Here is a 27271-nt window from a genome sequence, read left to right on the forward strand (position 1 = left end):
GCCCGGCGCGCAGGGCTCGCCGCACCTTGGAAATTCAGCCCATCCAAGCCCGGCTCAAAACCATCTTGCTGGCCCAGCCGGCTTGGTGGCGCAGCAGAACCAGCCTGGGGTAGGAGCAAATGGGAACCAAGGAGCCAGCTCCAGCACGAGTCCCAATATCTCCAATAAACGCCGTCGGGCCAGCACCATCAAGACCGAGAGCGACGAAGGTGGTGGTGCTGCCGAGGTCAACGGAGCTGGGACTGCCAACGCTGCCAAAGTGAAGGCCAGTCCCCGAGTTGGTGGTAAACGACAGAAGGGCACCGCTTGATCAGTTGTCGACCAAGAATCATCGGTTTCTGTGGCCGTTTTGTTTTTTTATAATCCAGAAAAAAGGTGGATAGGGGATACCGGCGTATCATCGGATCTAGTGTCAAATTTCTCTTTGTCATTTTTTGGGAGTTTGTCTGTCTAGCCTGGAACATACTTGAAGGATTACCCTTGTTGTTTTCATCCCGTCGCGGCGCTCATTGTTATCACTGTTGTGTTCTCTTCACTCCTCCCTGTCGTGTGCCTTTGGATCTACGCTTCGGTTGAAGATGTTTTGGGACTGGATTTGAAACGGGCAGGATACCAGATTTGTTGCTCGTTTGACGCCGGGTGACGCCAGTTGACGCCGGTTGACGCGGGTATCTGACGCACCGCTGTCTCACCCGAGTGAATTGTAGCTTGTTCATCTCTTCTCCGTCTGTTCTGTTCGGGTTTTTATTTCTTCTCTTCCAGCAGGTTTCTTGCATATGACGTGGATCTGTATTCTAGCTCGGGGGGGACCGAGGCGCGTCCGCCAGCGTTCTCCGTCGCCTGCCTGCAGATTCCGTCTGCATCATGCTATGGGTTTGTCATTTTGACCTGGCGAATTCTATGACCTCCGTGCCTTGCAGTTGCGATTGCTTTTATGTTCTTGGCGCTGGTGTCACGTTTCTCTGGCGATTTGTTGTGTCGCTTTGTGCTAGGCCTGTCTATTTTGGGTTTCAAGGTCTGTTCAGAAGAGCAGTGATGAGCAGATTCGATGTGATTAATTAGTGATTGTTTGCGTTGAATCTTGATCAGGGAACGTCATTTTTCCATTGCCCCCGCTGCTAGTTTTGCTTTGAGGAACTCGATACGATTGTGATGCCGTTTCGCATGTACTGATCGATCGTAGAGGTCACGGCAGTCAATTTCTTAGTCGATTGATTTCTTAGTGGAATATGTTGCTAATCATTATTATCTAAGTCTGATCTATCTTATTTGAGTTGATCTGTATATACTTTGGCGCCCCGCGTTCCCCACTGAAGCGGGGAGCTCCGAGATAAGGAATTTTCTGATCCTTGAACTTTCGTTTCCTTGACTTCCTTATATTGTCTTTGTACCCGCATGATCTTTCAGAGATCGGTACTTAATCTGACTGTACGTCTGGACTGACGTACATATACATTGAAGCTTGTCCCGGTTCTGGCTTTGGTGTTATCTACACACGCAATCTCTACATACCCCGCAGTGCGACATCGTCTAGCATTACAACGAGCAATCAATCAATCATCACTGTAGATAAACGGCTTACCACCGTTTATCACTCGTCAAATAATAATAAATAACAATGGTAACTCCCGCAACAGCCCCGGCACATACACACTCCCACGATGACGGCATCTCGCATTCCCATTCCCACGACGGCGCATTCGGCGGCCATGGCCACTCGCACGAGGTCCTGGACGGACCCGGTTCGTTTCTCAATCGCGAAATGCCCCTCTCGGAGTCGCGGGATTGGAGGGATAGGGCGTTTACGGTTGGGATTGGAGGGTAATATTCCCTACTTACATACCTACCTAGGTCTTTTCATAGATCCTGGATATAAGACTCCCCTGTTCATTCGTTTGTTTGTTTCCCATTGATTGGAGTGGTGTTTCTGTCTGGTCCAGAATACAATACAATGCACTGTGTTGTTACACTGTGACATCCACACCCACTTACACAGACACGAATCATAGATGATATTAGGTGGATTGAAACGGGTTAGCTTACATTTCTTGTGTTACTCTTCAACAGACCGGTTGGATCGGGCAAGACTGCGCTGATGCTGGCATTGTGTCTGGCATTGAGAGATGAGTACAACATTGCGGCGGTGACGAATGATATTTTCACGAAGTACGTTTTCCATCATCAATCAATCAATCATCCTCTCCAGGCAGCCATTCCTTCATCTTTTTTTTCTTTTCTTTTCCAATCAGTAGACTGACTGACTGATTACTTCTACTACAGAGAAGACGCCGAATTCCTCACCCGCCACAAAGCCCTCGCTCCAGAACGCATCGTCGCCATCGAAACAGGCGGCTGCCCCCACGCCGCTGTGCGCGAGGACATCAGCGCAAACCTTCTCGCGCTACAGTCCCTACAGCGGCAATTCCAGACCGACCTGTTGCTGATCGAGTCCGGCGGCGACAACCTCGCAGCGAACTACTCGCGCGAACTAGCCGATTTCATCATCTACGTGATCGACGTCGCGGGCGGGGACAAAGTGCCTCGGAAGGGCGGGCCCGGTATCACGGGGAGCGACTTGCTCGTTGTCAACAAGATCGATCTTGCGAAGGCGGTGGGTGCGGATTTGGCAGTTATGGAGCGTGACGCCAATCGGATGCGGGAGGGCGGGCCGACGGTTTTCGCGGAGGTGAAGAGTGGGAAGGGCGTGGAGCATATTGTGAATCTGATTATTAGTGCTTGGAAGGCAAGTGGTGCGTACGAGGTCAGTTTGGAGCGGTGGAGGAATGGTGCTGTTAGGGGGTCGGGGAGTGTTTAGCTTCATTTCATTAAATCTTGGAATGCGTATATATAACTGCTTGTGAATGTACTGTAAATTTAGTTCTTTCGATGATGATGGGAAGGTTGTCTGGTTGAGTTATTATGTATCTGTCAAAGAAACTTTGTTGTAGCACTTTTGTTCTACCCATCCTATCCTATATTTTATGTCCATTGCATGACATGACGAGACACGTCTGGTATAATATCCCATTTCCATCATCATAAAGTGAAAAAAGGTGGTCCTTGAAATAAAAAGACAGTGACAGGGAGAAAATAACAAATAAATAAATAGAGAAAACTCATGCATAACCCTCCACCTCTTCCACAGGCCTAGCTTTCCGCGGGAAGACTCTCTTATACAAACTAATCCCCACCGCATCCTGCGGATTGATCTTGCCATCAAACGTCGCCTTGAAGTACCCGTGCGTACCCAGACTCTCCTTGATGTACCCGCTGCGCCCCCGCTTGGTCCACAGCTGCAACGCCTTGAACCAGTTGACGTCCTCGGCGTTGAAGAACATGTAGCGCACCGTGACGACCTTCTTGTGGATCTTGTACGGGTGGCCGGTCAGGATCACCCGTTTGGCGACCACGCGCGAGTGGTCGGATGCGACGACCGTGCCGGTTGCGACGAGTTCGAGACCGTTGATCGTGTTGGTGCTGCTGGGGGCTTCTTCTCCTTCTGCAGAGTCTAGAACTTCCGGATCCTTAACAGGCTGGTTCTTGAATACCAGCACCGGCACCGCGCCCCAGATCACCGGACCGATGTAACTGGCGATCGCGCTGCGGCCCGGGTGCAGGAATCGGTCGAATTTGTGCACGTTGTTGGGCGTGTTCCCTGCTGCAGAGTAGATCGGGTTGACGACCAGACGGCGAGGTCCGCATTGGAAGATCACCTCTTCCTTCGACTTGAGAGGCGTCTCGACGCTGGAGCTCATCGTCACATTGACGTTGACGACCGTGTGCTTGTGTTCATGTCGAAGGAGCGAGAATAGTGCCATTGGCGATGGACGATCACGCAGCGAGGACGGCACCGCGCGGAGGTGCACATCAACTCGCGTGCCTGGACTTACTCCGCCCACGAGCGCTTCTCTGATGTGCTTGTTCTTGGAGGCTTTGTAGTCGGCAAACTGGAGGAGACGCCGCCAATCTTCTGGCTCATAGGGCCGATCCTCCGACGTCTCCCACCGACTGGTCTTGAAATTCTTCAGACCACGATACTTCGCCAACCGCTCCCGAGCCAAGACGTTAGGGTGCAGTTCAATCTCATCAGGGAACTCCAGGTCCTCCTTCTCCTCCTTCCTGCGGCTGGCACGGTACTCCTCCAGCTGCTGCGCCTCGTCTTCTGGGGACGGGTCGAGGAACATCTCTGATTGGGGATATTCCGAAGGACCGGCTTCCGTCATGGCGTCGTTATGTTCGGGGAACACACCGTCCTCGGGGCGGCCCTCCGTGTCCATGGCCATCTCGTCATCTTCGTCTTGTTCATCCACGTCCACTTCTGTCATGTCGGATCCGGAGTCGGAATCGTCATCGAGGTACCACGCTGCTTGATACGATGACGTTCCTCTGGGCACTCTTTTCGGTCGGGCAGGAACATGATCTTCCTCCTCGGAAAAGTAGTGATGATCGTCGATCAGCACACCTTTCCTCTCCGTTTCAGGGACTGAGGCGACATCGTCGTCCATCTCGATATCTTCTGGCGCAACAATATCCATATCATCACAGTCGTCGGTTGGCTGATCCAGGACTCGAGGTGCTTCCGAATCATCAACGTTCATCGCATCATCCTTCTTCGCCCTGGCATTTGGCAGGGGAGCCGCTGTGATAGAAGACACTTGGAAATCACCCCAGCCGGGGATGTGCACAATGCGATCTGCCTTTAAGCCCTTCCCTCGGACAATTCCTGTTACCACCACATCGTCGACCGTGTCGGCGTTGACTTCGGGCCATTTGACGTTCTCGATGAGCATCCAACTCCTATCGTCCCTCCAGTGGATGCCCTTGGGAGTAGCCGTGCAGAGTCCTCGCACCGCGTTTGCGCACTCCTGTCTCGAGTCGAGAGAGAGAACCTTCTCGACCGTGGGGAAGAAGTGGTTGATGAAGGATTTCAGAGATGCGACGACCTGGGGCCGTTTCTTCGGCGGGCTGATCTTGTCGAGACCCTGCGTCACAACAAGGACATTGGAGATACCCTGACCTTCGATCGACCGTAGCAGGATTTCTCCTTCTTCCTCCACCTCTGTCTCTGCTGGCAGCACAAGGACGACAAAATCGGCTATACGGCATGCGTCCAAGGCGTTCATCAGGTCGAATTTCGCCGGAATATACATCAAGCTCTGTTTGAAGCGATCAATCCGCACTCTGCAGGCGCCATCGACCGAAATGTCGGCGGGAGCATCGACGCTTTCGTTCAAGGTGCGGATGACGGCGCCGGTGTCAATGGTATCCGCGAGAGGGACGATGGCGGTATGTCGGGGAGCGCCATTCTGGCCGGAAAAGATGCTGGTGGCTTGGACTCTCTCTTTGTGTTTCAACAATTGTTTCTGGCGCGCCTGGTTCCTGCGATCGAGCTTCGACATGAGCTGCTGGTGAGGGGTCTTGCGCACACCCCGCTCCCTCTCGACCTTTCCTGTAGACGCGTTAATGCGAGCATGGTATAAAAATTAAAATGACTACCTTTTGAGCGATCCTTGATGGCGCCTTTCGTGGCATGTCTGCTCTTGAATGGCTTGTGGATGTGTTTTGTCGTGCTCCGATGGTGGTGCTGCACTGTCTGGGTGGGTGCCATATTGGCACCGTCGGACCGTTTGAACCGGAAGGGGAGAGAGGCCAGTTTCGATGGTCAAGTATCTGCTATTAAAAGATAGGAGATTTCATGAATACTGCTTGTTTAAGCTTGATAGTAAGAAAACGAATTATTTTTTTTGTACAGCGCTGCGGAGTTTGAGTCGGAGATTAATCGATAAGAAATCTCTTGTGGTGGACAAGCGAGGGAAATCTTGGCGCGAATTTTTGAAGAGACCCGCTAATCAAAGCTAATCTGAGCAAAATAATCACCGCTCTCCGCAACAGTTCTTTCTTTTTTCTTGTTTTACTTTCTCTTATTCTTACATTACAAGTGACTTAAAATTCTTCTGCGATAGATCAACACGTCCTGCGCCAAAGCAACATGGCTGCAGCGACGACCTCAGCGGCGCCCAAGGCCGTAGCCGGCCCGTCGCCGCAGGAGATCATCCAAGCCCGCGAAGCGAAACTGAGACTGGCTGAAGCGAAGAAGAAATACGGACGCGGTAGAGAGATTCCGGTACAGAAAGTCAGGGACAAGAAGCTCCGCAGCAACCTCAAGGCGGTGGAAGCGCGATATCGAGATGCGGCACTCAAGGCGAAAGATGCCGAGATCTTGCTCGAGAATGAGGCCGGGTTCCTCGAACCCGAGGGGGAGATGGAAAAGACCTATAAGGTCCGACAGGATGAGATCAAAGAGAATGTGGGCATTGAGACGGCCAAGAAGGGATTTGAACTGAAGCTGGAGGAGCTGGGCCCCTACCGGGCGGATTATACGAGAAATGGGAGGAATCTGCTCCTGGCAGGCCGGAAAGGACATGTCGCGACCATGGATTGGCAAGCAGGCAAGCTGGGCTGTGAGCTGCAACTGGGAGAGACGGTGCGCGATGCCAAATGGCTGCACAACAACCAGTTCTTTGCCGTCGCGCAGAAGAAATATGTCTACATCTACGACCACACCGGCATGGAACTGCACTGTCTCGACAAACACGTCGAGGCGTGTTATCTGGAGTTCCTGCCATACCACTTCCTCCTGGCGAGTGCTGTAAGTAGACCGACCTCACACTGCTGTTGTTCTCACTAACAGTCGAGTTTCAAGGCGATGAGCGGCTTCCTTAAATACACAGACACGTCAACCGGACAACTGGTGGCAGAACTGCCCACTCGACAGGGCTCTCCCACGGCCCTGTGCCAGAATCCTTGGAACGCGATCCTCCATGTTGGTCATCAAAACGGCACGGTGACCCTGTGGTCGCCGAACTCACAGGAGGCTCTGGTGAAGGCTCTCGTCCACCGGGGCCCTGTGCGATCACTCGCTATCGACCGACAGGGTCGATACATGGTCTCGACCGGCCAGGATTTGAGAATGAATATCTGGGACATTCGCATGTTCAAGGAGGTGCACTCATATTCCTGCTACCAGCCAGGGGCATCGGTTGCGATCAGTGACCGTGGCCTCACCGCCGTAGGCTGGGGCACCCAGGTCAATATCTGGAAAGGTCTGTTTGATGCTGCGGACGCGAAGCAGGAGAAGGTCCAGAGTCCCTACTTGGTCTGGGGAGGCGATGGAAATCGTATCGAAACTGTCCGGTGGTGCCCGTTCGAGGACGTGCTGGGTGTGACGCATGACAAGGGCTTCGCTAGCATCATCGTTCCTGGCGCAGGAGAACCCAACTTCGACGCCATGGAGGCGAACCCGTACGAGAACACGAAGCAGCGTCAAGAGGCCGAAGTCCGGGCGCTGCTGAACAAGCTGCAGCCCGAGATGATTTCCCTGAATCCGGACTTCATCGGTAACCTCGACACGATCAGCGACAAGAAGCGCCGTGAAGAACGGGATCTCGACCGCAAGCCCGAAGACCCCATCGAGAAGCTGAAGAACCGCGGTCGGGGCCGGAACAGTGCGCTGAGGAAATATCTCCGCAAGAGGGGCCGCACCAACGTCATCGACGAGAAGCGCCTCAAGGCTGAAGCCCTCCAGAAGGAGCGGGCAGCCCGAACGAAGAACGATCTACAACGGCAGAAAGAAGAGCTTGGCCCTGCCCTTGCCAGGTTCGCTACCAAAAAGGACTTCTAAACGGAAGCCAGATGCTGTATCTATCATCAGCAGGATGGGAAGATTCCTTTTCCCTTTTTTTCCCCCTTCGCTTTCCTTTGTTTGCTATATACTACTTCTTGACACCATGTCATACCACGATTCATTCGATCGGATACCCAGTCGGTCATGAAGGACAAAGGCGTTGTGTAAACATATTGGGGTTCTTAAAAAGAGGCTTTGCATTGTGAGGCGTGGCGTTGGGTCTGATTCTTTCTATCGAATGTAGTTATTCGTGTCAAATGTAGCTATTATTCATGCCATACCTCACCCGGTGGAGGGGTCACTTGTACCGAATAAAACTGTTCCATTTCCATTCAGTTATGGATGTGGTTTCCCTATCACTTAGAAGGAGGAGTAGCAAGAAACAAACGACGAATAAATCCCGATCTAACTGACGTGGGCTACATACAAGACGAAGAAAAAAAAACGGCAGAAAACGACACCAACCGTGACCAGGGACATAGAAGGAAACCAACAAGATAAAATTAGATCACGAAAAGTCTTCACCGGTCTCTTCAATGTTGTTCTTGATGCGCAGGAGCAGTGTCGTCTTCCACTTGTCGAGCTTGCTGAGCTGGTCGTACTGGAACAGCTTGTCCGAGAAGAGCTCTTGGTCGCCTTGCTCGACGGCTTGGACCAGGTCCACCAGAAGCTGGTGCTCCCGGGTGGAAGCAAATGTAGGGTCGATGTCTCTGTAACTCTCGAGGGCGCGGTTGGTCGCGACGATGTCCTGGAAAACATTATCATGTTAACATCTGATCTTCTGTCTCGACTACACGGGATTATCACGCACGTTGACCGCCAAATGACAGATTCCTGCCTTGAGAAAGTAGTCCTTGACAGACCACTTCATCAGGTTATTGTTGACGGAGGATTTGCCAACTCTCTCAAGGTGCTCGATCGCCTTGTAGTAGTCGCCTTCTATCGCAGCAAGATCGGCGACCTTGAGGTAATGCTTATTTGCCAGCCTAGATTGATATCAGCTTATGCCCGGAACAACAGCAAAACAGTCTCCACACACGCTTCAGAATTATCGCTCTCAAACCACTCTGCAGCTTTTTCGTAGGCTTCCAGAGCCTTTTTCATGTCGCCAATCTCGACTTCATACACCTCCGCCAAGTTCTGCTGGTGAGTCGCGGCTCGTCGGAAGTTGCCTTTCGAGATGTAGTGTTGGATCGCGCTGGAGAGCACGCGGACGGCATCCTCGGGATCGGTCTTACGATACACCTTGAAGGCTTCGGTTAAGGTGTTGGCCGCATCGTCCGGCTCGTTGAGGTTCTTGGACTGGATGGCCGCAGCCTTCTCCAAAGCAAGACCCGCTTCCTTGTCTAGTTTCCCGGGATGTCAGTTGGGAAATCTGTGATAGCTGACGCCGTTCTGATTGCCGCTGTCTGCTCCCGTGAGAAATGACCTACTCATCTTCTGGACTCTGAATGCGTTCGCAGCCTGAGTATACATATCTGCTGCATTTTCGTACTTTTCCGCGCGACCACCAAACAAACTGAATCCACCAGAGGCGCTTTGCAAGGCTTTATCGGCCTGATAGAACCAAAAATGTCAGTCAACTCTTGTCAGCTACCAGTGGGGGCTGCTGTCACCTTTTGTAGCAGGACACGCGGATCTTGACCCATGATGCCGTATTCAAAGGCAATGGATGGGTCTGTGGAGCAAAGAGGAAGAGGGATTTAAATGTAAGAGAATACAAGTATGATAGGAGAACGTGACGGGCTGGATGCAGTCACCGTCTACCTGAGATAGTATGAGGCACTCGATGACTACCGAATAGGTACTCGTAGCTGCGGCGGCGGAGGTTGCGGGGGTTGCAAGCTGTCTTCACCGCCTAGGCCGCCGTCATTGTCTCCGCGAAACTTTTTGCCTTATTTGATACAACGCTGCAACACGCTTCCACTTCGTCGTCTCCATTCTAGAAATTAACTTGATTGCTGTTGAATCTGATTGGTTTTGAGACCTCCCAATGGCTCGCTTGTGTCGCAGTTTAAATCATCTCAATGCATTGAGACGCCTTACTCTCTCGGTGCGAAACTACTCGTCCTCCTCCAAGTACACGAGTGAAGACATAGCATCTCTACTCGCCAAACCAACATGGTCTGTCCGATCTCTACTCCCTGACCAGACCACGACGGCACAATCGCCGTCTGTCACCCCTGAGAAGCTGCACCATCTCCTTCGTCTATCGGCCCTTCCTCAGCCCGTCGACAAAGCGGAGGAGGCAGCGATGCTGAAGACCCTGGAATCTCAGATTCACTTTGTGAAGGAAATTCAGAGCGTCGACACTACCAATGTCACGCCGCTCCGTAGCATCCGCGATGAGAGTGATGAAGCTGTCAAAGAGTCGACAATTGGATTGGATGACCTCAAAGAAGCCATGGCAAAGGAGCGAGTCATCGGTCGCAGCAAGAAGATCCACCGTATCCAGACAGAGAAAAATGCCAATCCTGATGGCGCAGAGTGGGATGGCAACGCCTTAGGATCTGCATCGAAGACAATGGGGAAATACTTTGTCGTGCAGACAGGCAACTAGCCAGGGATGATTGGGGGCCGCTGAGTCAGCAGCACATGATGTCACCGCCAAGTTCCAACAGTATTGCTCGACCGACATTATTGGCAGCTAACCAACCGTGAAAACTCCAGACGAGACTCTCAATTCAATGCTCCTCCATCTTCTCCAACCCTCAGATGCTCAAAGTGCTACCGGCTTCTCCTTTGACTCCTTCTAGGTCGTTAACAGCTTACATCCTCCACCCTTAAATCCCCCAATGTCTAACTTTTTCCAACATGTCAAAAGGTCAAAGGATGCTGGAAATAAGCGGGAGCAAGGTAGCGGTGAAGATCAAGACCTCACCACACTTCTAGATCGCACTCAACGCGCCGATCTCACTGTGTTGGTTGCCCAGATTACAGAGTCTATGCGGAAAGCCGTCTTGAATAATTTTGACGTCCCCAAATCTCCTGGAAACCAGTCGAGCGAAAAATTAGGAGAGAATATTTCTGAAACGGCAGGCTCTGAAGCCGATCAGAAGAGTCATCCGCAAATTGGCCAACATGATGTTCCTACAGCCAGGATTGATCTACAAGCCAAAGCCGCAACACTGAAGTACTTCGACGACTGGAGAGATTCTGTCTTACTTCGAATTGGGGAGGTTGTCAACCGGCCAGATGACGATACCGAGGAGCGACAACATCGTCCGCAGTCTCAGGATATGTCGACAGACAGCGTGTCGACACGACTGCGGGAGATATACCCCCCGGTTGAGACTCCACTAAGCCAGCTTCCAAGATCAAAAAAGCTTCTGATACTGCACTCGCTTCTTCTACTACTTCTCAGTCTCAAACACTATAGCGCCCATTCGCGTGTCTTGCTGCTGCATGTGGCTTCAAGTCTTGGCCTTTCCTTGGAAGATCTCAACCACGACGAAGCGAAGGTCGCCCGTGGTCTTCTTGACGCTGCGGTAATGATGTCTGCAGACGAAGAGACAAAGAAGAAGTCTGAACAGAGTCGTAATGCCCGGATGTGGAAAGTTGGTATCGCCTCGGTCGCTGGCGCGGCTCTCATCGGGATCACGGGTGGCCTAGCGGCACCTCTGGTCGCTGCGGGTATTGGAACTGTCATGGGAGGACTTGGTCTCGGTGCCACAGCAGCTGCGGGATACCTTGGTGCTCTTGCAAGCAGCGGTGTCATTGTCGGCGGTCTGTTCGGGGCTTACGGCGGCAGGATGACGGGGCGCATGATGGATAAATATGCACGGGAAGTAGAGGATTTCGCTTTCATCCCTACGCGTGGACCGAGGAGGGATTTCAAGGACGAGAAGGACGCTGCCCAACAAGATCGCCGGTTACGAGTCACGATTGGCATAACAGGGTGGGCTACGGAGGAGGACGACATGGTCGTTCCATGGCGTGTCATTGGGCCCGACTCGGAAGTATTTGCTCTTCGTTGGGAGCTCGAGTCCCTATTAAACCTCGGAAACGCCATGCGTGTACTGGTGACCAGTGCTGCATGGAGTGTTGCGGGTCGGGAGATTTTGTCCAGGACGATTTTTGCGCAGATCATGAGCGCGGTCATGTTGCCGGTTGCTCTTCTCAAGGTCGCTCGAGTGGTTGATAATCCTTTCAGTGTGGCCAAGGCCAGAGCCGACAAAGCTGGAGAGGTCTTCGCCGATGCGCTCATCAATAAAGCACAAGGGGAACGCCCTGTCACACTGATCGGATATTCTCTGGGCTCCAGAGTGGTGTTTTCTTGTCTGCAAAGTCTCGCCAAGAGGCGGGCCTTCGGCTTGGTCGAAACGGCGATTCTCATGGGCTCGCCTACGCCGTCGAATTCTCACCATTGGCGGATGATGCGATCGGTAGTGAGCGGACGTCTGGTGAACGTCTTCTCCGAGAATGATGCTGTGCTGGCGTTGCTGTACCGCGCCAGCAGCGCCCAGTTGGGTGTTGCTGGTCTCCAGCCCATCCAGGACGTGCCGGGAGTGGAGAATATGGATGCGAGCGAGCTCGTTAGCGGGCATCTACGCTATCAGTACCTGATCGGCAAGATCCTGACCACTATTGGGTTTGAAGAGATTGACGCTGTCGAGCTTCGCTGGGAAGAAGCCGCTCTGCAGGCTCAAGACCGAGCGGTGGAGCAGGAACGTGCGAAGAACGAGCGACGGGAGTCGACGACAATCACTCAATCGCAGGGAAAGGATGACTCTGGCCAGAATTTTGAAGGCATCACAATGTTTGATGCGGAGGAGGAGGAGGAGAGATTACAAAGAGAAGTGCAACAGCGGACCCAGGAGCAGATGATGCGTCGGAAGATGATAGAGGGAGAAACGAGAGAACAACAACCACCACTGCCACCGCGACCCGCACATTGATATGAACCCGATATGATAATTATCAAGGAGAAAAAAGAAGGGGAAAAAGAAGGGGAAAAAGAAGGGCATCAGTTGACATTAAGAATACATGCATGATGCAGTACTATTATTTATTATACCTGGAACGGCACACCCTTTTCGTTTATTATTGATGATACCTATCTTCTACCTATGAATAAATAAAATAATTAATCCTTCCCTCCTTGAGGTCCTTCCTTCCCGGCTGCGCAGCATGAATCCAACCATGAATTCCAGTTGAGATAGATTAGATAATAGACGGACGGATGGACAACTGCAAGAGCAATAGATAGATAGGTATTATACCTAGATTATATAGATGGGCGAATAACATTTCCCAGTATATGCCTCTCTATTAGGTATATAGGTACATTTATTTTCCTGACTGGTTCCGCTTGGTTATCAATCAACAGATAAAATATAATTTTTTTGGTGCTAGGAATGACGAAGCCTATCTAATAAACAAACAAACAAATACCTAAAAATAAGAATGCACCCCTCTGGAACTAACTCCCTTTCAAGAAAGGAAATGGAATGAAAAAAACGAAGTTCATCATCATGAGAAGAAGAAGAAACAGAACAATCAGGTCATGATTCATGATTCATGATTCGTAGGCAGAAAGAAAGAAACAATAGTACCAAACAGTCGAGACCTCCTCTATCCTACTCCATTCATTCGTTCATACATAGCTCGTTCCTTCGTTCCTTCGTTTCGGGTCATTCCATTCATTCCATCATTACAATCCATTTCATTTCATTTCATTTCGTTCCATCTCATCTCATCTCATTTCATTTTGCTCGTTTCATTCATTCCGATCGTGATCGTTCCATGCCATGCCATACCAACCGAACCACATCAGCCAACGTCTGTCTGTCCGAACTTCGGACTGAATTGGAAGATGACTTGACTTGACGTGAATTCATTTCCATCAGGTTTATATATTGACGTTTTTTTTTCCCCGTTGCTCCATACACGACATGTGCATTGCTTCTTGAACAGACGCAGACATAATTAGCACAGACGGATATATGCATGGCATCATCATCATCGTCGTCGTCGCATGGCAGACGGACAGGGTTCGTTTTCCGGTCTTTCAGGGAAAGAGAAAAAGGGATACAGATGAAACCCAAATTCATCGAGGAGGAAACCGGCCAGCCAGTCGAAATGTTTCTGTTTCACTGCTGGCAAGGCCCGGGGCTGGAGCTGCTTACAACCCCGAAAACCGCGCCCATCCAGCCGCTCGAATCGTCGAACTGCGCTTCTTCTCCGGCGTGTCCTCCTCTCCCCTATCAGAGGTATACAACGCAGGAGACCCGCCACGCCCTTCCTCGGCCACCTTGCCGCTGACCTCGCGGTCTCGCCTGCGTCCAACCCCTAGTCCGGAGATGTAGCTGCTGTACGAATTCGAACCGGAGCCTAGCTGGAACCCAGCGCCGAGGTCGATGCCTGAATTGCTTACGACGCGACCCTTGCGGTCAGTTTCGCTGTTGTCGTTGCTGCTGTTGTTGCCGGCTTGCTTGGACCCGTGCTGCTTCTCTGGCGTCTCCGGGTCATCGCTAGCGCTATCGCTATCGTCGTCCTTCACCTTCAGAGATTCGTAGGCGGACGACTTGCCGGATCTGCGTCTCCAGAGCTTCTTGCTACCAAGGCTCCCCAGCTTCCCGCCCGTTGCCGGGGGCTTCTCTTCCTTGCTGACAGCCCGCGGCACCGAAAGACCTGCCTTGCTCGCTAGCTCACCGTAAAAGCGGCCCTTGGCGTCGGAACGAGTGATTGGGGGCATTTCAGGGCTGTTGACGGAGGGATTCGGAAGGTCTGTCAGTGCGAGACGGCGGAGACTTCCTTTCCTGCTTGTGGACTTTTCGGGCTCCTCTTCCTTGGGTTGTGGAGTCGGTGGGTTCATCGCCAAGGGGTTGGCCGCTTTGCCATCATCAGGTTGATGACGCTCGCCCAGGTCCTGCTCGTTGTCAACGTCCCGATACGCATTTTCGTCATTTTCGTAATCCTCCTGGTCCCGCAGCGCTGTATACTCTCCGCGCGCCTTCTCTTGAGACATACTGGTCTCATCGCGTCCGTATTTCTGCGCAGAGCTAAGCCAATCACTGACCCCACTGTAGATTGGGTTGTTTTGACTTGGAAGCGGACTCGGGCGTCGAGTATCGTTTTCATCGACAGGAGACGAGGGACGCGATGGATAAGCCACCCAGTTATCAGACTCTAGAGAGGAAACCGGACTGCCCCATCGGAAATCGGTGGGTTCATAGCAACTCGAGGACGGACGAAGCACTGGCACATCATTCAACACTAGTGATCCTGGCCGGGATGACGGGTCGCGGCTCCTGTGTGCTGAAGATCGCGTCAAAGAGTTCTTGGACTGGTTCGACTGCTCGTAGAGGCGCCGCTGTTGACTGGGAAGATCCGAACGAGAGAGTCGATGAGATGCTCTCTTCTCGTCGGAGGGAAAAGATTGCTGCTGTCCTGAGCTCGTGTCTGTCGAGCCTTGTCTCGTGTGCATGAAGGGAACAGTGCGAGCTTCTTCTATAAGCGGATCGTCCTGGGCGTGGGACGAATCCAGTGTACTCTGGCTCCGATGCTTCTCTGAAATCTCAGACTTGTTGCGTTTGTGCGGACGAGCGGTGAGGTTATCCTCCAGCGGATTCATATCAGGAGGGAGCCTGGCAATCTGTCGGAATACAATGGCCAGGTAGATGGAGATCATCATGGACACGACGTGCAGCCCGCCACAGATGGTGCTGACGAAGAACAGAACATGGGTAATGTCACTCGTGATCTGAGCGTCGTTGAACAGAGTGCCCCAATTGTACGCATTCTCTGTATATTGCCGGTTGGCCACAAAGGCCGTGAACGTCCAGAATGGGATCAATCCCGCGTCCAGCGAAGAAGCGAAAAGCATATAGCTGACTGTGGAGGCCGGCGGTCGGCTGGCAGCAGGGCGACACAGATGGTAGATGGCATAGATGGTGTGGAGAGTGGCCACTGCGGGCCCAACCCTTATGATCCATCCCACAGAGACTTCCGTCCCATTCACACAGATGACACAGAATAACGCCGCTAGGGCACCAACCAGGGTGGCGATTCGCAATAAGAGCTGCAGCAACCTCGTCCGTTTGACACGGATCTTGGTGCGAGGACTCATCGGTGTGATATTTGTGCTCTTTCGCGGTACTCCCCACTAGTCGAAGAAATCATTAATCCGTCTCATTCTGCACGCCCTTGAATTCCATCTTACCGAGTCCGGGTGTCTACTGAAGCTCACCAGCGGGCCATCTGGCTTGGGCCTCGACTGTCGGGGAGTCCAGCTCGCCTGGGTGACGCTCTTGGGATTGAAACTGTTCCCTGCTGGGCCATCGAACGACCATGTGGAAGGAGGATCGTAGAGGAATGGAGGGGACGATCTGCCCATGCTAGTTATCGCGACTGACAGGTGCTATAGCTGTGCTATAGTGGATTAGAGAGAGATCGAGGTGGGATGGAATGGAATGTGGAAGGGAGACGGAGATGAATCGCCGTCATACTATCGAGATAGAGGCCTAGAGGACGGCCATGCTATCTATCAATGACCACAGGGCTGAGAGAGATCGTCAACAATCTTTGGGTTCGATTGTTGGCCCGGCAACGGACAGATCTCTCCGCTATCTTCACCCGCCAAGACGGATCCTCCACAGTATGGATTGGAACCTACTGGGGACGTCAGGATGGACCCACGATCTTCGCAATGACAATGATGTGCTGCGATTGGCATAGCTACTTCGATGTTGATTTGATGGATGTATCTACTAAGCCTATTAACGTTGTGCTCGTGAACGAGTCTGCGTCCTAGGCGCTAATAAAAATAAATTGTTGGCAGGATACACCTAGTTCAGATTCACCAAGTTGGTGTCATGGCACCTCTTTTTGGCCGAATCTGCAACACGGTTGAATATACCTAGATACATGTATGTACCTCAACAGTCTGAATTGGCATGTAGCCTCGCTGATAAGGCGTCCCTTTGATAATGCGACTCTGGAAAACCTAAATGCGAATAAGATCCCATGGCATGCTCCTTTTCTATCCAAACGTCAACATCGCAATGAGCTCGATTCGGGCAGACCATGCTTATGTCAGAAATCTCCCATTCAACCGAAAAGAGATGCCATGACAACTGCCTTTTAGCTGTTGGATGATGGATCTTTTCTGGTCGACAGCTCAAGCTTTTGTCTCACCCGGCTTTACTGACTCTCCTTCCACGTACTTCCCTCCTTTCGGTCTCCACATCTGCGTCAGATGCACCGGCAAAATCAACTTCTCGTGCTTCTCCCACTCGGCTTGATCTTCTTTCGACAGATTCTCCGGAGGCTGTGGGATTAGCGAGATATCGGAGATCTTAAGAAAGCCGTATTTCTCGTAGAGTGGGATGCCCAGGTCGGTAGCGTCGATCCAAGCGTCCAGACCCAAGGCATCGGCTTTTTCAAGGCCAAATTTCATGAAGAGGTCCCCCACGCCTTTACGACGATATTCGGGCAGGGTGAAGGCAATGTTAAGGACTGAGAACACGCCAGACTTACGTCAGCTTGTTTACTCGACGGACGACCACTTTTTCGTTCCAGTGGTCGGGAGAGACTGAACAGGGACATACAGGCGTGGGGTCTCTGGAACAGGGTAGCTCGGGGAGCGAAAAAGTGGTTCAATGCCTTGGTCACGAATTCCCTCCCTATGCCCTCAGGGTACCAAACGGCCTCGAAAGGGTGTTCGGGGGGCTTCACAAACGGATTATCTTCATGAAAGACCCATCGGGCCCCGCCCACGATCTTATTGTTGGCATCTGTGTCCACGACTTTGACCCAGACGCTGTCAGGCTGCTCTGCGTGATGCTGCGCAAGCTGGCCTTGGGTGCTGGCGGCCAGACTGCCTGGGCGGTCGTCGTTCAGGATCGGGCAGAAGAGTCGAAGCATGCCATGGAACGGGTTCTCGAAGGCTTCCCACTGGGCAGCGATGAGCTCGGGGAAGTCATCGTCGGTGACTATTTCGACTTTCAAGTGCATGGAGACGGGTGGAGTAGTTAGTGATCTCTAGAGGAGATTGGAAAGGTGAAGAGCTTCTGAACGATTGAAGGGAATATTAATAAATGACGAGGAAGGGGAATGAAAGAGAAATAGATTAAGATGGGAGATTCTTATCAGTCGGTGCGGGGTGTCTGCCCTGACAAGAGTTGGGCAGACTGTCTGTATTCTCGGAGACAAAGAAAGAAATAAAGAATACCTCTTTCCCATCCCCATTCAGCAGCCTGTGCTACCTTCTTTTCCACGGTTTTCTCCGTCGAATTTCTGTGGAGTGTTCTTGCTCCTAACACCAAAGCCATGGTGAAATTCAAAAAGACAACGAAGAAGCCACTACTCCAATGGAGTGTACATGTACGGAGTACAATAATACAGCAAGATGATCCTGTGTTGGAAGCATAACAGATGTCTCGTTTGGAAGGGGATTGGTGCCTGCAGCGTGTCAATCAACTGGGAAGTCGCCAATCCGCCACATGTGACCCAGATTATGGTATATCCGACCCCTCCATATGGCGTACGGAGGAATAATTTGCTTGAAAACTGCAAATTACGCGTCGACTATTCCTCTTATCCATTAGCTCTCTCTACGAAGTCCTCCGTCCCGAGTCCGTACCACCCACCGTCCAGTTGTCCTACACCGTCCCCCGCCTGTCATGCTGTGGTGGTCCAGGTCTAAATATAATTCCTCCGGAGGTTGGCAGGTTGGCAGGTTGGCAGGTTGGCAGCCGAGGTGGTTGACGTGTGTTTGGTACCGTAATTCGGTCAGTCATGTAAACCCTGTTACAGGAAGAAAACGGTCACGACTGACGAAGCTCAGACCAACAGGGATAATAGATGAAGCCAATAATATAACGGGAGTTGACCTTGCAGACATGACAGAATTCAGGCGCCCTGCCCCCCGCGAAAGACGTCGATCAGCCGAAACTGACAGGCGATTAGTACAGCTCTTCGCTGGGCTGAATGGGATCATGATTCATGAGCAGATCGCCTAACAGAGCTACGGGCGTAATCTCATGACGGTTCCTCTCACACGGTACTCCCCGACGATCGTTGCACACGGCATTGTTTCACACGAGGAGGCCAATGGCTGTTAGAGACAGACACTTTATCGAGGCCAGGTCCAAGGATCAGGGCACGTGTGAATACCTGGGTCCTTGGTATGTATGTAATTACTGTGGTTAACTTCTTCGTTATGGCATGCATCCTTGCTATCTTATACTCCGTACCCACAAGGTCAATCTGGCTTCTACATCCCCACTGACCATTGATCACCACTCTAGCGAGCCAGATAAATGTCGTAAAAGACACTGGTTCGAATTGTGAGGTTCGTGAGTCGAATGACAGTCCATGTCGTCGATCTCAATCTGGAACATAATCCGACGCATGTAGTCAAGACCGGAAACCTGCATGTTCTATGGAGGCGATTACAGCTGCAGACTGCGCCGCATGGAGCAAGTCACAAAATATACTGAGAAGCCAAGAAACCAGGTTCATGGCAAGGAAAAACTGTCGATATACGGGATAGCTTGTGATTGAATCGCATCAAACGCCGCACTGACCCAATTTCGCTCCCAACTCGTGGCATATGCTCCATGAGCGATACTGGAATAAGCATAACGTGCTGACCGCATCAGTTCTCGATCCCAACATCAAATTCCCCGACCTAATTCGCTTCGACTGCTCCTCCGCCTCCTCTTGAGAGAGTTTGCTCCCGCTGAATTGTGCAACAGCGAGCCGCCCAGATTGATACCAGCTCAAAACAGAAACTATGTAACCATCGACTAACAGGACAACGGTTCCCGTACTACCAGCTTGGGAACTCACGGGCGCTAGACTGCCAGGATTTGATTGGGATTGTCATGTTTGTCACCTGCAGAAAAGGTAATAACCGAGTCAGAGGATCCCTTGATGTTCAATTGCGGGAAAGACGGCCTTGCGCAACCTCGACGTGGACATACTTAAGGTCCGGGCGAGTCCTGTGAAACGATTTCCCCGGAGCTCATTTTTGTGTTTTCTACAGTAGCAAGGACAACCAAGTCATTCTGTTGAGACGTATCGCGCAAACCCTACCTACAAGACAAGATCCATAATGCACCTTTCAAAGTCCCTGATCCTCGCGTTCTTAGGGCTTGCGGGTAGCGTCGCTGTCATCGCAGCCCCAACTGGGGATGACTATCCCAGTCTTGGTGGTGCTTTCAAGAGAGATGGAGAGGACTCAGGGCCCATTACTCACCCTGGTGACGCCTTCAAGAGAGACAGTGACTCTCCCAGCTCCAGCTCCAGCAACAGCGATGGCATCAAGCCCCCTCCTGGAGACGCCTTTTGAAGGTCTTCGACACCAGCTCCTTGAGCTAGCTAGTCCTGCTGTTGTGGCCTTTTAGGATGCTCTGGTCTGGTCTGGTCTGGTTTTCCTGTTAGTTCCCCTTACTGCGTGACCTTTCATCTATTTATCAGCATTAATTAACTAACGGAAAGACAGCTTCGCAAACGAAATACAAGACGACTAATCGATTGATCGATGGCTGTACGAAACGAAACCAGAAAGATCCACAACTTCGTCGATCCTCATCTGAGTATTGATTGCTTGCTTGTCTCTGTGTCTGGCTCTGGTGGAAAGACAGGGCGGGAGGGAACTTGCTTGTTGCGACTGTTTCTTTCTGTTGTGTGTTTTGACTCGAACTGTCTTCTGTCTTTACCGTTCTAGTAGTACTTGAAACTGTTGGGAATTGAGAATGAAGATTGCACGGTGTTTGCAGTCTTTAGTAAATCTTTCAAGCCTGTTAACCCTAAGTAAGCTACATACTTAGCACACCGAAAATTAACGCTCATAGTATAGTAAGCACTATACAAGGTATTAAATAGTCAACAGTGAATAGATCACATTATTATCCTATCTTCAGATAAACCCCTTCACATAAGGTAGGTACCTAGGTATATGCTGCTATTGATGTTCGGAGGTTTTGCTAAACCAAACACTGGTGGTTGCCATCTCAGCAACATGCATGCTGCAGCTGCAGCGTGCACCTACCTGCTTACATATAACCCTACAACATCCACAAAGGTCTCATTCTCATTCTCATTCTTCCTCCGCATCTACATCTAGCACTGTCAACCAGCTAGCTAGCTTCCTTACGAATTCGAACGTGGAGACCTGACCTGACTTGACTTGACAATACACTGAAGTCAGAAGGGAAGTGCCATTTGAGAATGACATCCAAAGCTTGCTGATTTCTGACCAAACTGATGAAACTGCTGAATAAATACTAAGGAGAAGAAGAACCAACCAAGAACCAGAACTATACCCAATGAATCCTCACATCAATACGGCGGCACCTTCTCAACCGGCTCCTCATAATAATCCTCCGGAAGATGGAAATACTTCCGCATGAGGGGCGCAAAAGGCGAGTCCTTGGGGCAGTACCGGTAATACTGGAGCCCACCACTCTCGTCGCCCGTCTCGTTGACGTAGCCGAAGCAGGCCGTGTTGGCTTTGGCCCATGCCTCCAACTTGTTCCAGTCGCGGCAGTGGTGGACTTCGTTGACGCCGCTGTCCTTGCTTGGTCCTGGAGTCGTGTACAGCGGCAGGTCGTCTGCCTCGCAGAGGATGTCTTGGCGGAGGATGTCCAGACAGTGCTCGATATGGTGGAATTTGTCGATGCGGTGGGAGCCACGCTCGGTGGCGACGATCCAGCGACGGATCTTCTTCTGCAGACACAAAAGAGGATCAGTGTTTTTGTCACTGTGAACGGATAGGATAGGTAACAAACCAGACAGTGGAGTTTGTGGTACCCGTTCAGCAGGTAGATCCCCCGGCTTTGATCCCATGGAAACCGCTGCGAGAGATGCAGCCCTTTGGAGCGCGCAAAGTCATCCGTCAGAGCGACCATGCCGGGGCTGATGGCGAGGGATTCCCATAGTTCGTCCTGCCGGGTGCGGTTTTCGCTGCTGGGGCCGTATTCTGACTCCCAGTCGAAGACGGTGGGCTTGTCGTAGGCCAGGCCAGCTGGAAGATACGTGAACACAAAGCTGGACCTCTTCGAGTGTTAATAACCTACCATATTTCGAAATCTCCCCGGGATGATCATGGCTCTCCGTCCATGTCCCCAGATACAAGGCTCCCAGGGTCACATTTGCTCCCAGCAACACGAGCAGGAAACCCCACCAAAGCCATCCTTTGCCTTTGCATCGGGATTGGGTGTACGCAACTCCATCGGGGAGGTTCTCCCTGGACTGGTGGACCGACTCCGCCAGAGAATCTCTATCCGTATCTCGGAGGAGGGCATACTTCTGTTCTTGGGTCGAATTCATCATGGGCTTGTTGCACGCAGACAGAATAGTAATGATGGAAGTAAACGAATGCACTGGGCAGGCCGTCCTACACGGGGAAGTATGGCAATTACAAGACTGAGGTTACACAAGTCCACACTGGCAAACCTCCAGCCTAGTTGCGAATTGCACGATATCACCAGTCACCTGCACTTGGGTCCAAATAATAAGAAGGTCAAGGGTCCTGGCCTCCAGATCGTCGACGTTCAGACTTGGAAGAGAGAGCGGGATCATCATTCGTCCAGTGAGTGGTGGCACAGCGATGGCCGTGACCTGACCCAACAGAGAAGAAGTACCTTATATAGTCGTGCCCCATATTGAACATAGTTCGCAACCGGTTTAGTCCTGCTCGGGCAGCATGGCTGCTTTAACCTATCACATGACTGAGTGGAACAGGAGCAAAGGACAGGCAGAGACAGATATCTTCGCCAACTCTCCATCCTAGATAGCTTCTCCTCTTCTTTTCTTCTCCAGCTTTGGATCTTAGTTAGGGCTGCCGAATAGATTCATTCAATTCGATAGAGCCGTCACAGAGCGAATATACGGTACCTTTATCCCATAGCGGATTGGCCGCTGATGACGACGCTGGTAATCAGCGGTAGTGGCTATAAGAGGCCTCTATTTGGATAGATAGATTCATAGAAAAATGAGATTCCATTTTACTATGAATTTGATTAGTAAGAAGAGGATTATCACTATCTAAGCCTATCTACTATTCCGGATCGGGTAAAATTATAGCTATTTGTCATACCGTTTCAGGGAGATATTATCTAGGGGCAAGGAGCGCTGCTTCATGGGCTTCGAAACCATTCATATTCAAGGGTAGGGCTCGGATAATCGATTTTCTGGCTGACATGTAGTATCTGGACTCCGTGTGTTACTCTGTCTGGGGCAAGTTGCCCGTTCCCTGTCTTAAGCGATTACAGCTTGGGTCTTACTTCTAAGTGAAACACGAGTACTCCGTACAAATGGCCAGTATGGGCTGCGGGACTCCTATTTACGGGTCTGCTGACTAACATGAGGGCATAGGGTTAGCTTGCAACAGTACTCATGTTGTACCAATTTTGGTAGTTAAAGGTGCTACTCGACATTACGTCAGGTCCACCCATTTAACTATGAACTTCAACAAGTCCGAAGATCATTGACTATTGCCCTTACTTAACCTCTATGGCTTTCCTCATGAAGGACCTATCATCGTTATTGTCATTACCGCAGGCTCCTCCTCCTCCCATCCTTCTCCAGAACCCAAAGTGCTGGACGTCGGAACACCTCCACGTGCTCAATGTCACTCAGTTGCGCGATGTGCCTGCCACGGATATTGTCGGAGCTACATATTTGCCTCATGCTGGCGACAGAGGTGTGGTGGCCTCATCCCCATAATTGTTCATTTTGATTCCTGTCTAACTTTGCGGCAGAATTCAATATGGTTGCTTCAGTGCTTGTGAAGCCATCAAAGGAGGACCTTTTGAATCAATCAGACTGCATCAGATGGGGCCCCCTCTGCGATGTCTTTCTCAGCCTGTCTCAATTGATGGGACCGCTTGCCTGCTCTCCAAATGCAACCCGTAAAGCTTCCAAGCTTGCTGTGCATAATCTTTTCTTCAAGCTCCTAGGAGCGGTTCGAGTAGCCAAAGATCTGTGAGTTGACATGTTACTGGATTCTATTTTGTTTAGAAAGGAGAAGAAAACGGGTGAGGAATATCGCGAGCTAATAGAACGTAGGTACCCAAAGACTCAATGTTCGAAAGTCAAGTTCAGGCATGGCATCCTGAGGTGCGGAGGCACGCTTTATCGCGATCCACGTGCGCCCAGAGCAACGCCTCCGATGCTGCCACTGCTGACATTTTCGGTCAGTGTTAACCAAGGGTTTACATTGTCATGGCACGAAGGCATGGGACTGATGCTGGATATACAAACAGGTTGTGGACGATCGAAATTGTACAACCATTGCCAACCAACGAAGTCCCGCAGATGTTGGTCCAGGCACTCATCGCATTCGACAAGTATCCCAGTCTTAACAGTCATGCAACATTTGTGCTGCGAATAAATGGTACGGTTTGGCAACTGAGTACAGCAACTATAACGCGTTCTTATATGGAAGCGCTGCAACAACACAAGCCGGTGCCTACACACTTCAGCCTGTACACGTCGGAAGAGTTTGACCTGGTAGAACGTAAGGGACGAAGGGAGATTTCAAGGCTTCTCATTCGGGCTTCTTAGGTTTATCGACGGTAGGAAGGAGGTCGGCTAACGCACGACTTTTGAGGTAGTCCAGCGTACACAGGCACATTGAATCCGGAAGGAATAATCTCGTTGGAACCGACGTGCGACCTTAGCATCATGTAAAAGGAAACTGTGATCCCCCTAATTCTGAAATTAGTTTGCTTGAACATCTCAATAAGTATTACTAGTACAGTTTTAAGGACTATGACTTGATGTGCTCATTATAATGAAACGAATCTAGTGTGCCCAGCGGTCATCTGTCCCTCCACATTCTTACCGAGCTGGTATCTAGCCTTATCCCTCATGATATGGATCACGTGATTGCAGGGCACATGCATGGGCAAGTGCATGGTGTGAATGACTATGTACATGATGCCAAAAGAGGCAGTGCTGTTGCAATTCGAACTTATCTATGTGGAGAATTTAGCATTATAGAGTAGAAAGCTATATTCTCCTCTACTAGAATTCCAGCAAGATAAGGCTTAAAGTAATTAATGTACTAATCCCAGAAGGAGAGAATAAGCAGATAATGTATTACTTTATACTTAGTGTTCCTGCCACGGGCGAAGCCCAGTAAGCAGGCTTGGGCTGCGCAGTGCCGCCCTCATGGCCTAATTAGGTGCACAACTTTGCTATCTAATTAAGCTCACTAAACCGTCTGACCCTTTCTACTTCAGGTCTCCCTTCTCTATCGATTCCTTTTCAAGCAACCCCTAGTCCTAGCTCGCTGACTGGGTCAGGCGCCGGAGCAGAAGGGGGAGCTGAATGGGAGCTCGGGACAAGTAGGTAGGAGCAGAGGGGAGCAACGTGAGAGCAGGCAGGAGCAGGAGGGTTTTAGCGGGGGAGCAAAGCGGCGGGAGTTCAGTCAGAAACAGGCGATCGGCGAGCTACATTTTCGCAGAAAAGTACCTATGTACTTGTACTGTACCTACCTACGGAGTATTAAGTGTGTCACATCTGCAGTTTGTGCAGCATCGATTCGCTCCGAGTCCAATAAGATTAATTCCGGCAGCGCATGCTGTCTGTCCCTTATAATCGACATACAGACTGATACAGTATACAGTATACAGTACATACAACGTGAAGTGAGCGTATAGTATGTTCTGTTGATCCGTTGATTACGCCGTAAAACCAATACTAACGGCCGGTGCGTAAGTTTAAATACAATAAATTGCCGACGGGATAAATGTAAATATTAATGCAGCACAGCATAGTATAGCAAACAGTATGGAGTACAGAAACAGCACGAGCTCTGGCAGCCCTCGCCGATGGCCCTGGAATTTGTATTCGCATTGCGACCGCATCGCATCAAGTGTTGAGTTGAGTTGTTCGTCGTTTCCTTTCTTCCTGTATACAGACTATACAGATATACTTACATATGCTTGCTTCCTTCTTCTATTCATCTGCACTGATTCTTTCGAGGGAACCATCATGCACGTCACCGACGCCGCAACGGCCGCCGCCAATGTCGTCAACTGGTTCCTGCTGGTCACTGCCATTCTCGCCGTGCTGGTGAGATTGGGGACGAAGTACTTCTTCGTGCGCAGACTGACGCAGGATGATTACATTCTGTGTCTTGCTCTTGTATGTTGTCTGTCGTCTTGGTGCTAAACACAGCGACATGTCCTCCTGATCCAATCATGGAACTAAAGTTAACTCTGCATGCTACTGCAGATGTTTGGAATCGGGCAGTCCATTTCCACGTCGTTGGGAGTCTCCCGGCAATTCCATGACCCTCTGGATTCCTTGAGCGCTTCTCAGCTGCTGCGAGCGTTGAAGGTGAGAGCCATACAATCCCTCAAACACTGCTGGTCGCTGCTTACTCACTCTGGCAGTGTGAATATGCGTCCACTCTCCTCTTCGTCGCCAGCCTGTGCTTGTCCAAATTGTCCGCTTCGCTCTTCGTGCGAGGCCTGACTCCTGATTCTCTCGACCAAAACATCGCTTGGGTTTTGGGCATTGTCATCACGGTCTGGGGTTTCGTCTCGGAATTCGTCGTCGCGTTTCAGTGCAGGCTCCCCAGGCCGTGGGACTACATCGACAATACCTGCGTCAATCGCGTAAGCCATCCACTCGAAGGATGATTGGTTCATGGAATGTCTTTCTTCTGACTGCCGCAGACCGCGTGGTGGAATTTCTTCGGCGTGGTCAATATCCTGACAGAAGCGGCGCTCGTCGTCCAGCCGGTGCTCATTATCTTGCCGCTTCGCACCAGTCTGACGAAGAAGATTGGGATTATCGCATGTTTTGCTGGTCGAATTGTGTATGCTTCCGAAGCCTGTCTTCTTTCTGTCGTTCTCATTCTAACGCTCTCCAGCGTCATGGTAGCGATCATCCTCCAGCTCGTCTACCTGAACCGCGCCTCCCACGCCAGCCACTCTCTGCTCGAGAGCTGGCAGAACGTGGTCTGCACCGAAGTGGTCCAATGTCTCAGCATCGTCGCCTCCTGCATGCCGCAGTTCAAGCCCTTCCTCGATAGCCTCCAGTCGAGCGGCATGCGGCTGTACGACATGCCGGGATCGACGAAGCGATATGGCTACGGCTCTGGGGACCACCGCGGGCAAACCTCCTACAAGTCTACGCAAGCGAGTATCGGTCACCGCGGTGGTGGCGGCGCCCTGCACGAACTGATAGCCGTCCCGCAACGACTGGCGCACGAAGCGACCGTCACAGTCACGACGGGCAGTAAAGACCGCGATTGGGAGGTCGGCAGCCAATCGAGCCAGTCGAGGATCATCCGAGAGACCAAGACGTGGACGGTAGCAGAATGGACTGGACCGCCAGCTGGCGAGGGTTCCAGACGATGATCTAGTTGCGTTTGCTGTTCTTTCCTTTCTGCATTCTATACTGATACTTAATATTTATATACACCAACTAACTGCCTTCTATTCCTAATCTCCTAATCTGTTGACAGGTACAAGTGTGTGTACGGGCAAACTGTTTACGAGAGAGACGTTTGGAATTTTCTATCATCGGGGTGTATCATTACCATAATCTTTCCTTCGTCCACAAAAAAAAGGGGGGGGGGGTACCATTCCGCAGGTACCTTTGCAAGTGCAGATGGTT

General features: G+C 51.1%; 12 protein-coding genes across 12 annotated transcripts; 7 read left to right on the forward strand and 5 right to left on the reverse strand.

The window, feature by feature from the left end:
- Positions 1-1618: 1618 nt before the first annotated feature.
- VTN77DRAFT_5658 (uncharacterized protein) lies at positions 1619-2815 on the forward strand (the record flags this gene model as incomplete). Its single annotated transcript, XM_069421849.1, has 3 exons — positions 1619-1821; positions 2068-2166; positions 2281-2815. The coding sequence occupies 3 exons, from the start codon at positions 1619-1621 to the stop codon at positions 2813-2815; spliced, it is 837 nt and encodes a 278-aa protein (XP_069276889.1).
- A 301-nt stretch (positions 2816-3116) lies between these two features.
- VTN77DRAFT_5659 (uncharacterized protein) lies at positions 3117-5608 on the reverse strand (the record flags this gene model as incomplete). Its single annotated transcript, XM_069421850.1, has 2 exons — positions 3117-5449; positions 5497-5608. 2 exons carry the CDS (start codon positions 5606-5608, stop codon positions 3117-3119), a joined length of 2445 nt encoding a protein of 814 aa, XP_069276890.1.
- A 381-nt stretch (positions 5609-5989) lies between these two features.
- On the forward strand, positions 5990-7681 carry VTN77DRAFT_5660 (uncharacterized protein; the record flags this gene model as incomplete). The annotated part of the gene is made up of 2 exons (XM_069421852.1): positions 5990-6649; positions 6704-7681. The coding sequence occupies 2 exons, from the start codon at positions 5990-5992 to the stop codon at positions 7679-7681; spliced, it is 1638 nt and encodes a 545-aa protein (XP_069276891.1).
- Positions 7682-8192: 511 nt separating this feature from the next.
- On the reverse strand, positions 8193-9333 carry VTN77DRAFT_5661 (uncharacterized protein; the record flags this gene model as incomplete). Its single annotated transcript, XM_069421853.1, has 5 exons — positions 8193-8432; positions 8496-8670; positions 8724-9030; positions 9118-9241; positions 9301-9333. The coding sequence occupies 5 exons, from the start codon at positions 9331-9333 to the stop codon at positions 8193-8195; spliced, it is 879 nt and encodes a 292-aa protein (XP_069276892.1).
- A 344-nt stretch (positions 9334-9677) lies between these two features.
- On the forward strand, positions 9678-10244 carry VTN77DRAFT_5662 (uncharacterized protein; the record flags this gene model as incomplete). Its single annotated transcript, XM_069421854.1, has 1 exon — positions 9678-10244. The coding sequence occupies one exon, from the start codon at positions 9678-9680 to the stop codon at positions 10242-10244; it is 567 nt and encodes a 188-aa protein (XP_069276893.1).
- A 235-nt stretch (positions 10245-10479) lies between these two features.
- Positions 10480-12582, forward strand: VTN77DRAFT_5663 (uncharacterized protein; the record flags this gene model as incomplete). The annotated part of the gene is made up of 1 exon (XM_069421855.1): positions 10480-12582. One exon carries the CDS (start codon positions 10480-10482, stop codon positions 12580-12582), a length of 2103 nt encoding a protein of 700 aa, XP_069276894.1.
- Positions 12583-13808: 1226 nt separating this feature from the next.
- On the reverse strand, positions 13809-16022 carry VTN77DRAFT_5664 (uncharacterized protein; the record flags this gene model as incomplete). The annotated part of the gene is made up of 2 exons (XM_069421856.1): positions 13809-15791; positions 15849-16022. The coding sequence occupies 2 exons, from the start codon at positions 16020-16022 to the stop codon at positions 13809-13811; spliced, it is 2157 nt and encodes a 718-aa protein (XP_069276895.1).
- A 1058-nt stretch (positions 16023-17080) lies between these two features.
- VTN77DRAFT_5665 (uncharacterized protein) lies at positions 17081-17641 on the reverse strand (the record flags this gene model as incomplete). The annotated part of the gene is made up of 1 exon (XM_069421857.1): positions 17081-17641. The coding sequence occupies one exon, from the start codon at positions 17639-17641 to the stop codon at positions 17081-17083; it is 561 nt and encodes a 186-aa protein (XP_069276896.1).
- Positions 17642-19745: 2104 nt separating this feature from the next.
- Positions 19746-20171, forward strand: VTN77DRAFT_5666 (uncharacterized protein; the record flags this gene model as incomplete). Its single annotated transcript, XM_069421858.1, has 3 exons — positions 19746-19914; positions 20038-20069; positions 20136-20171. The coding sequence occupies 3 exons, from the start codon at positions 19746-19748 to the stop codon at positions 20169-20171; spliced, it is 237 nt and encodes a 78-aa protein (XP_069276897.1).
- Positions 20172-20974: 803 nt separating this feature from the next.
- Positions 20975-21964, reverse strand: VTN77DRAFT_5667 (uncharacterized protein; the record flags this gene model as incomplete). Its single annotated transcript, XM_069421859.1, has 3 exons — positions 20975-21361; positions 21424-21659; positions 21712-21964. 3 exons carry the CDS (start codon positions 21962-21964, stop codon positions 20975-20977), a joined length of 876 nt encoding a protein of 291 aa, XP_069276898.1.
- A 1185-nt stretch (positions 21965-23149) lies between these two features.
- On the forward strand, positions 23150-24202 carry VTN77DRAFT_5668 (uncharacterized protein; the record flags this gene model as incomplete). Its single annotated transcript, XM_069421860.1, has 4 exons — positions 23150-23339; positions 23398-23620; positions 23705-23848; positions 23902-24202. 4 exons carry the CDS (start codon positions 23150-23152, stop codon positions 24200-24202), a joined length of 858 nt encoding a protein of 285 aa, XP_069276899.1.
- A 1434-nt stretch (positions 24203-25636) lies between these two features.
- VTN77DRAFT_5669 (uncharacterized protein) lies at positions 25637-27012 on the forward strand (the record flags this gene model as incomplete). The annotated part of the gene is made up of 5 exons (XM_069421861.1): positions 25637-25789; positions 25898-25984; positions 26041-26265; positions 26326-26468; positions 26523-27012. The coding sequence occupies 5 exons, from the start codon at positions 25637-25639 to the stop codon at positions 27010-27012; spliced, it is 1098 nt and encodes a 365-aa protein (XP_069276900.1).
- Between the last annotated feature and the right edge of the window lie 259 nt (positions 27013-27271).

The sequence above is a fragment of the Rasamsonia byssochlamydoides genome (assembly GCF_041956645.1).
Source record: "Rasamsonia byssochlamydoides strain NRRL 3658 unplaced genomic scaffold VTN77scaffold_40, whole genome shotgun sequence".
NCBI classification, from domain to species: Eukaryota; Fungi; Ascomycota; class Eurotiomycetes; order Eurotiales; family Trichocomaceae; genus Rasamsonia; species Rasamsonia byssochlamydoides.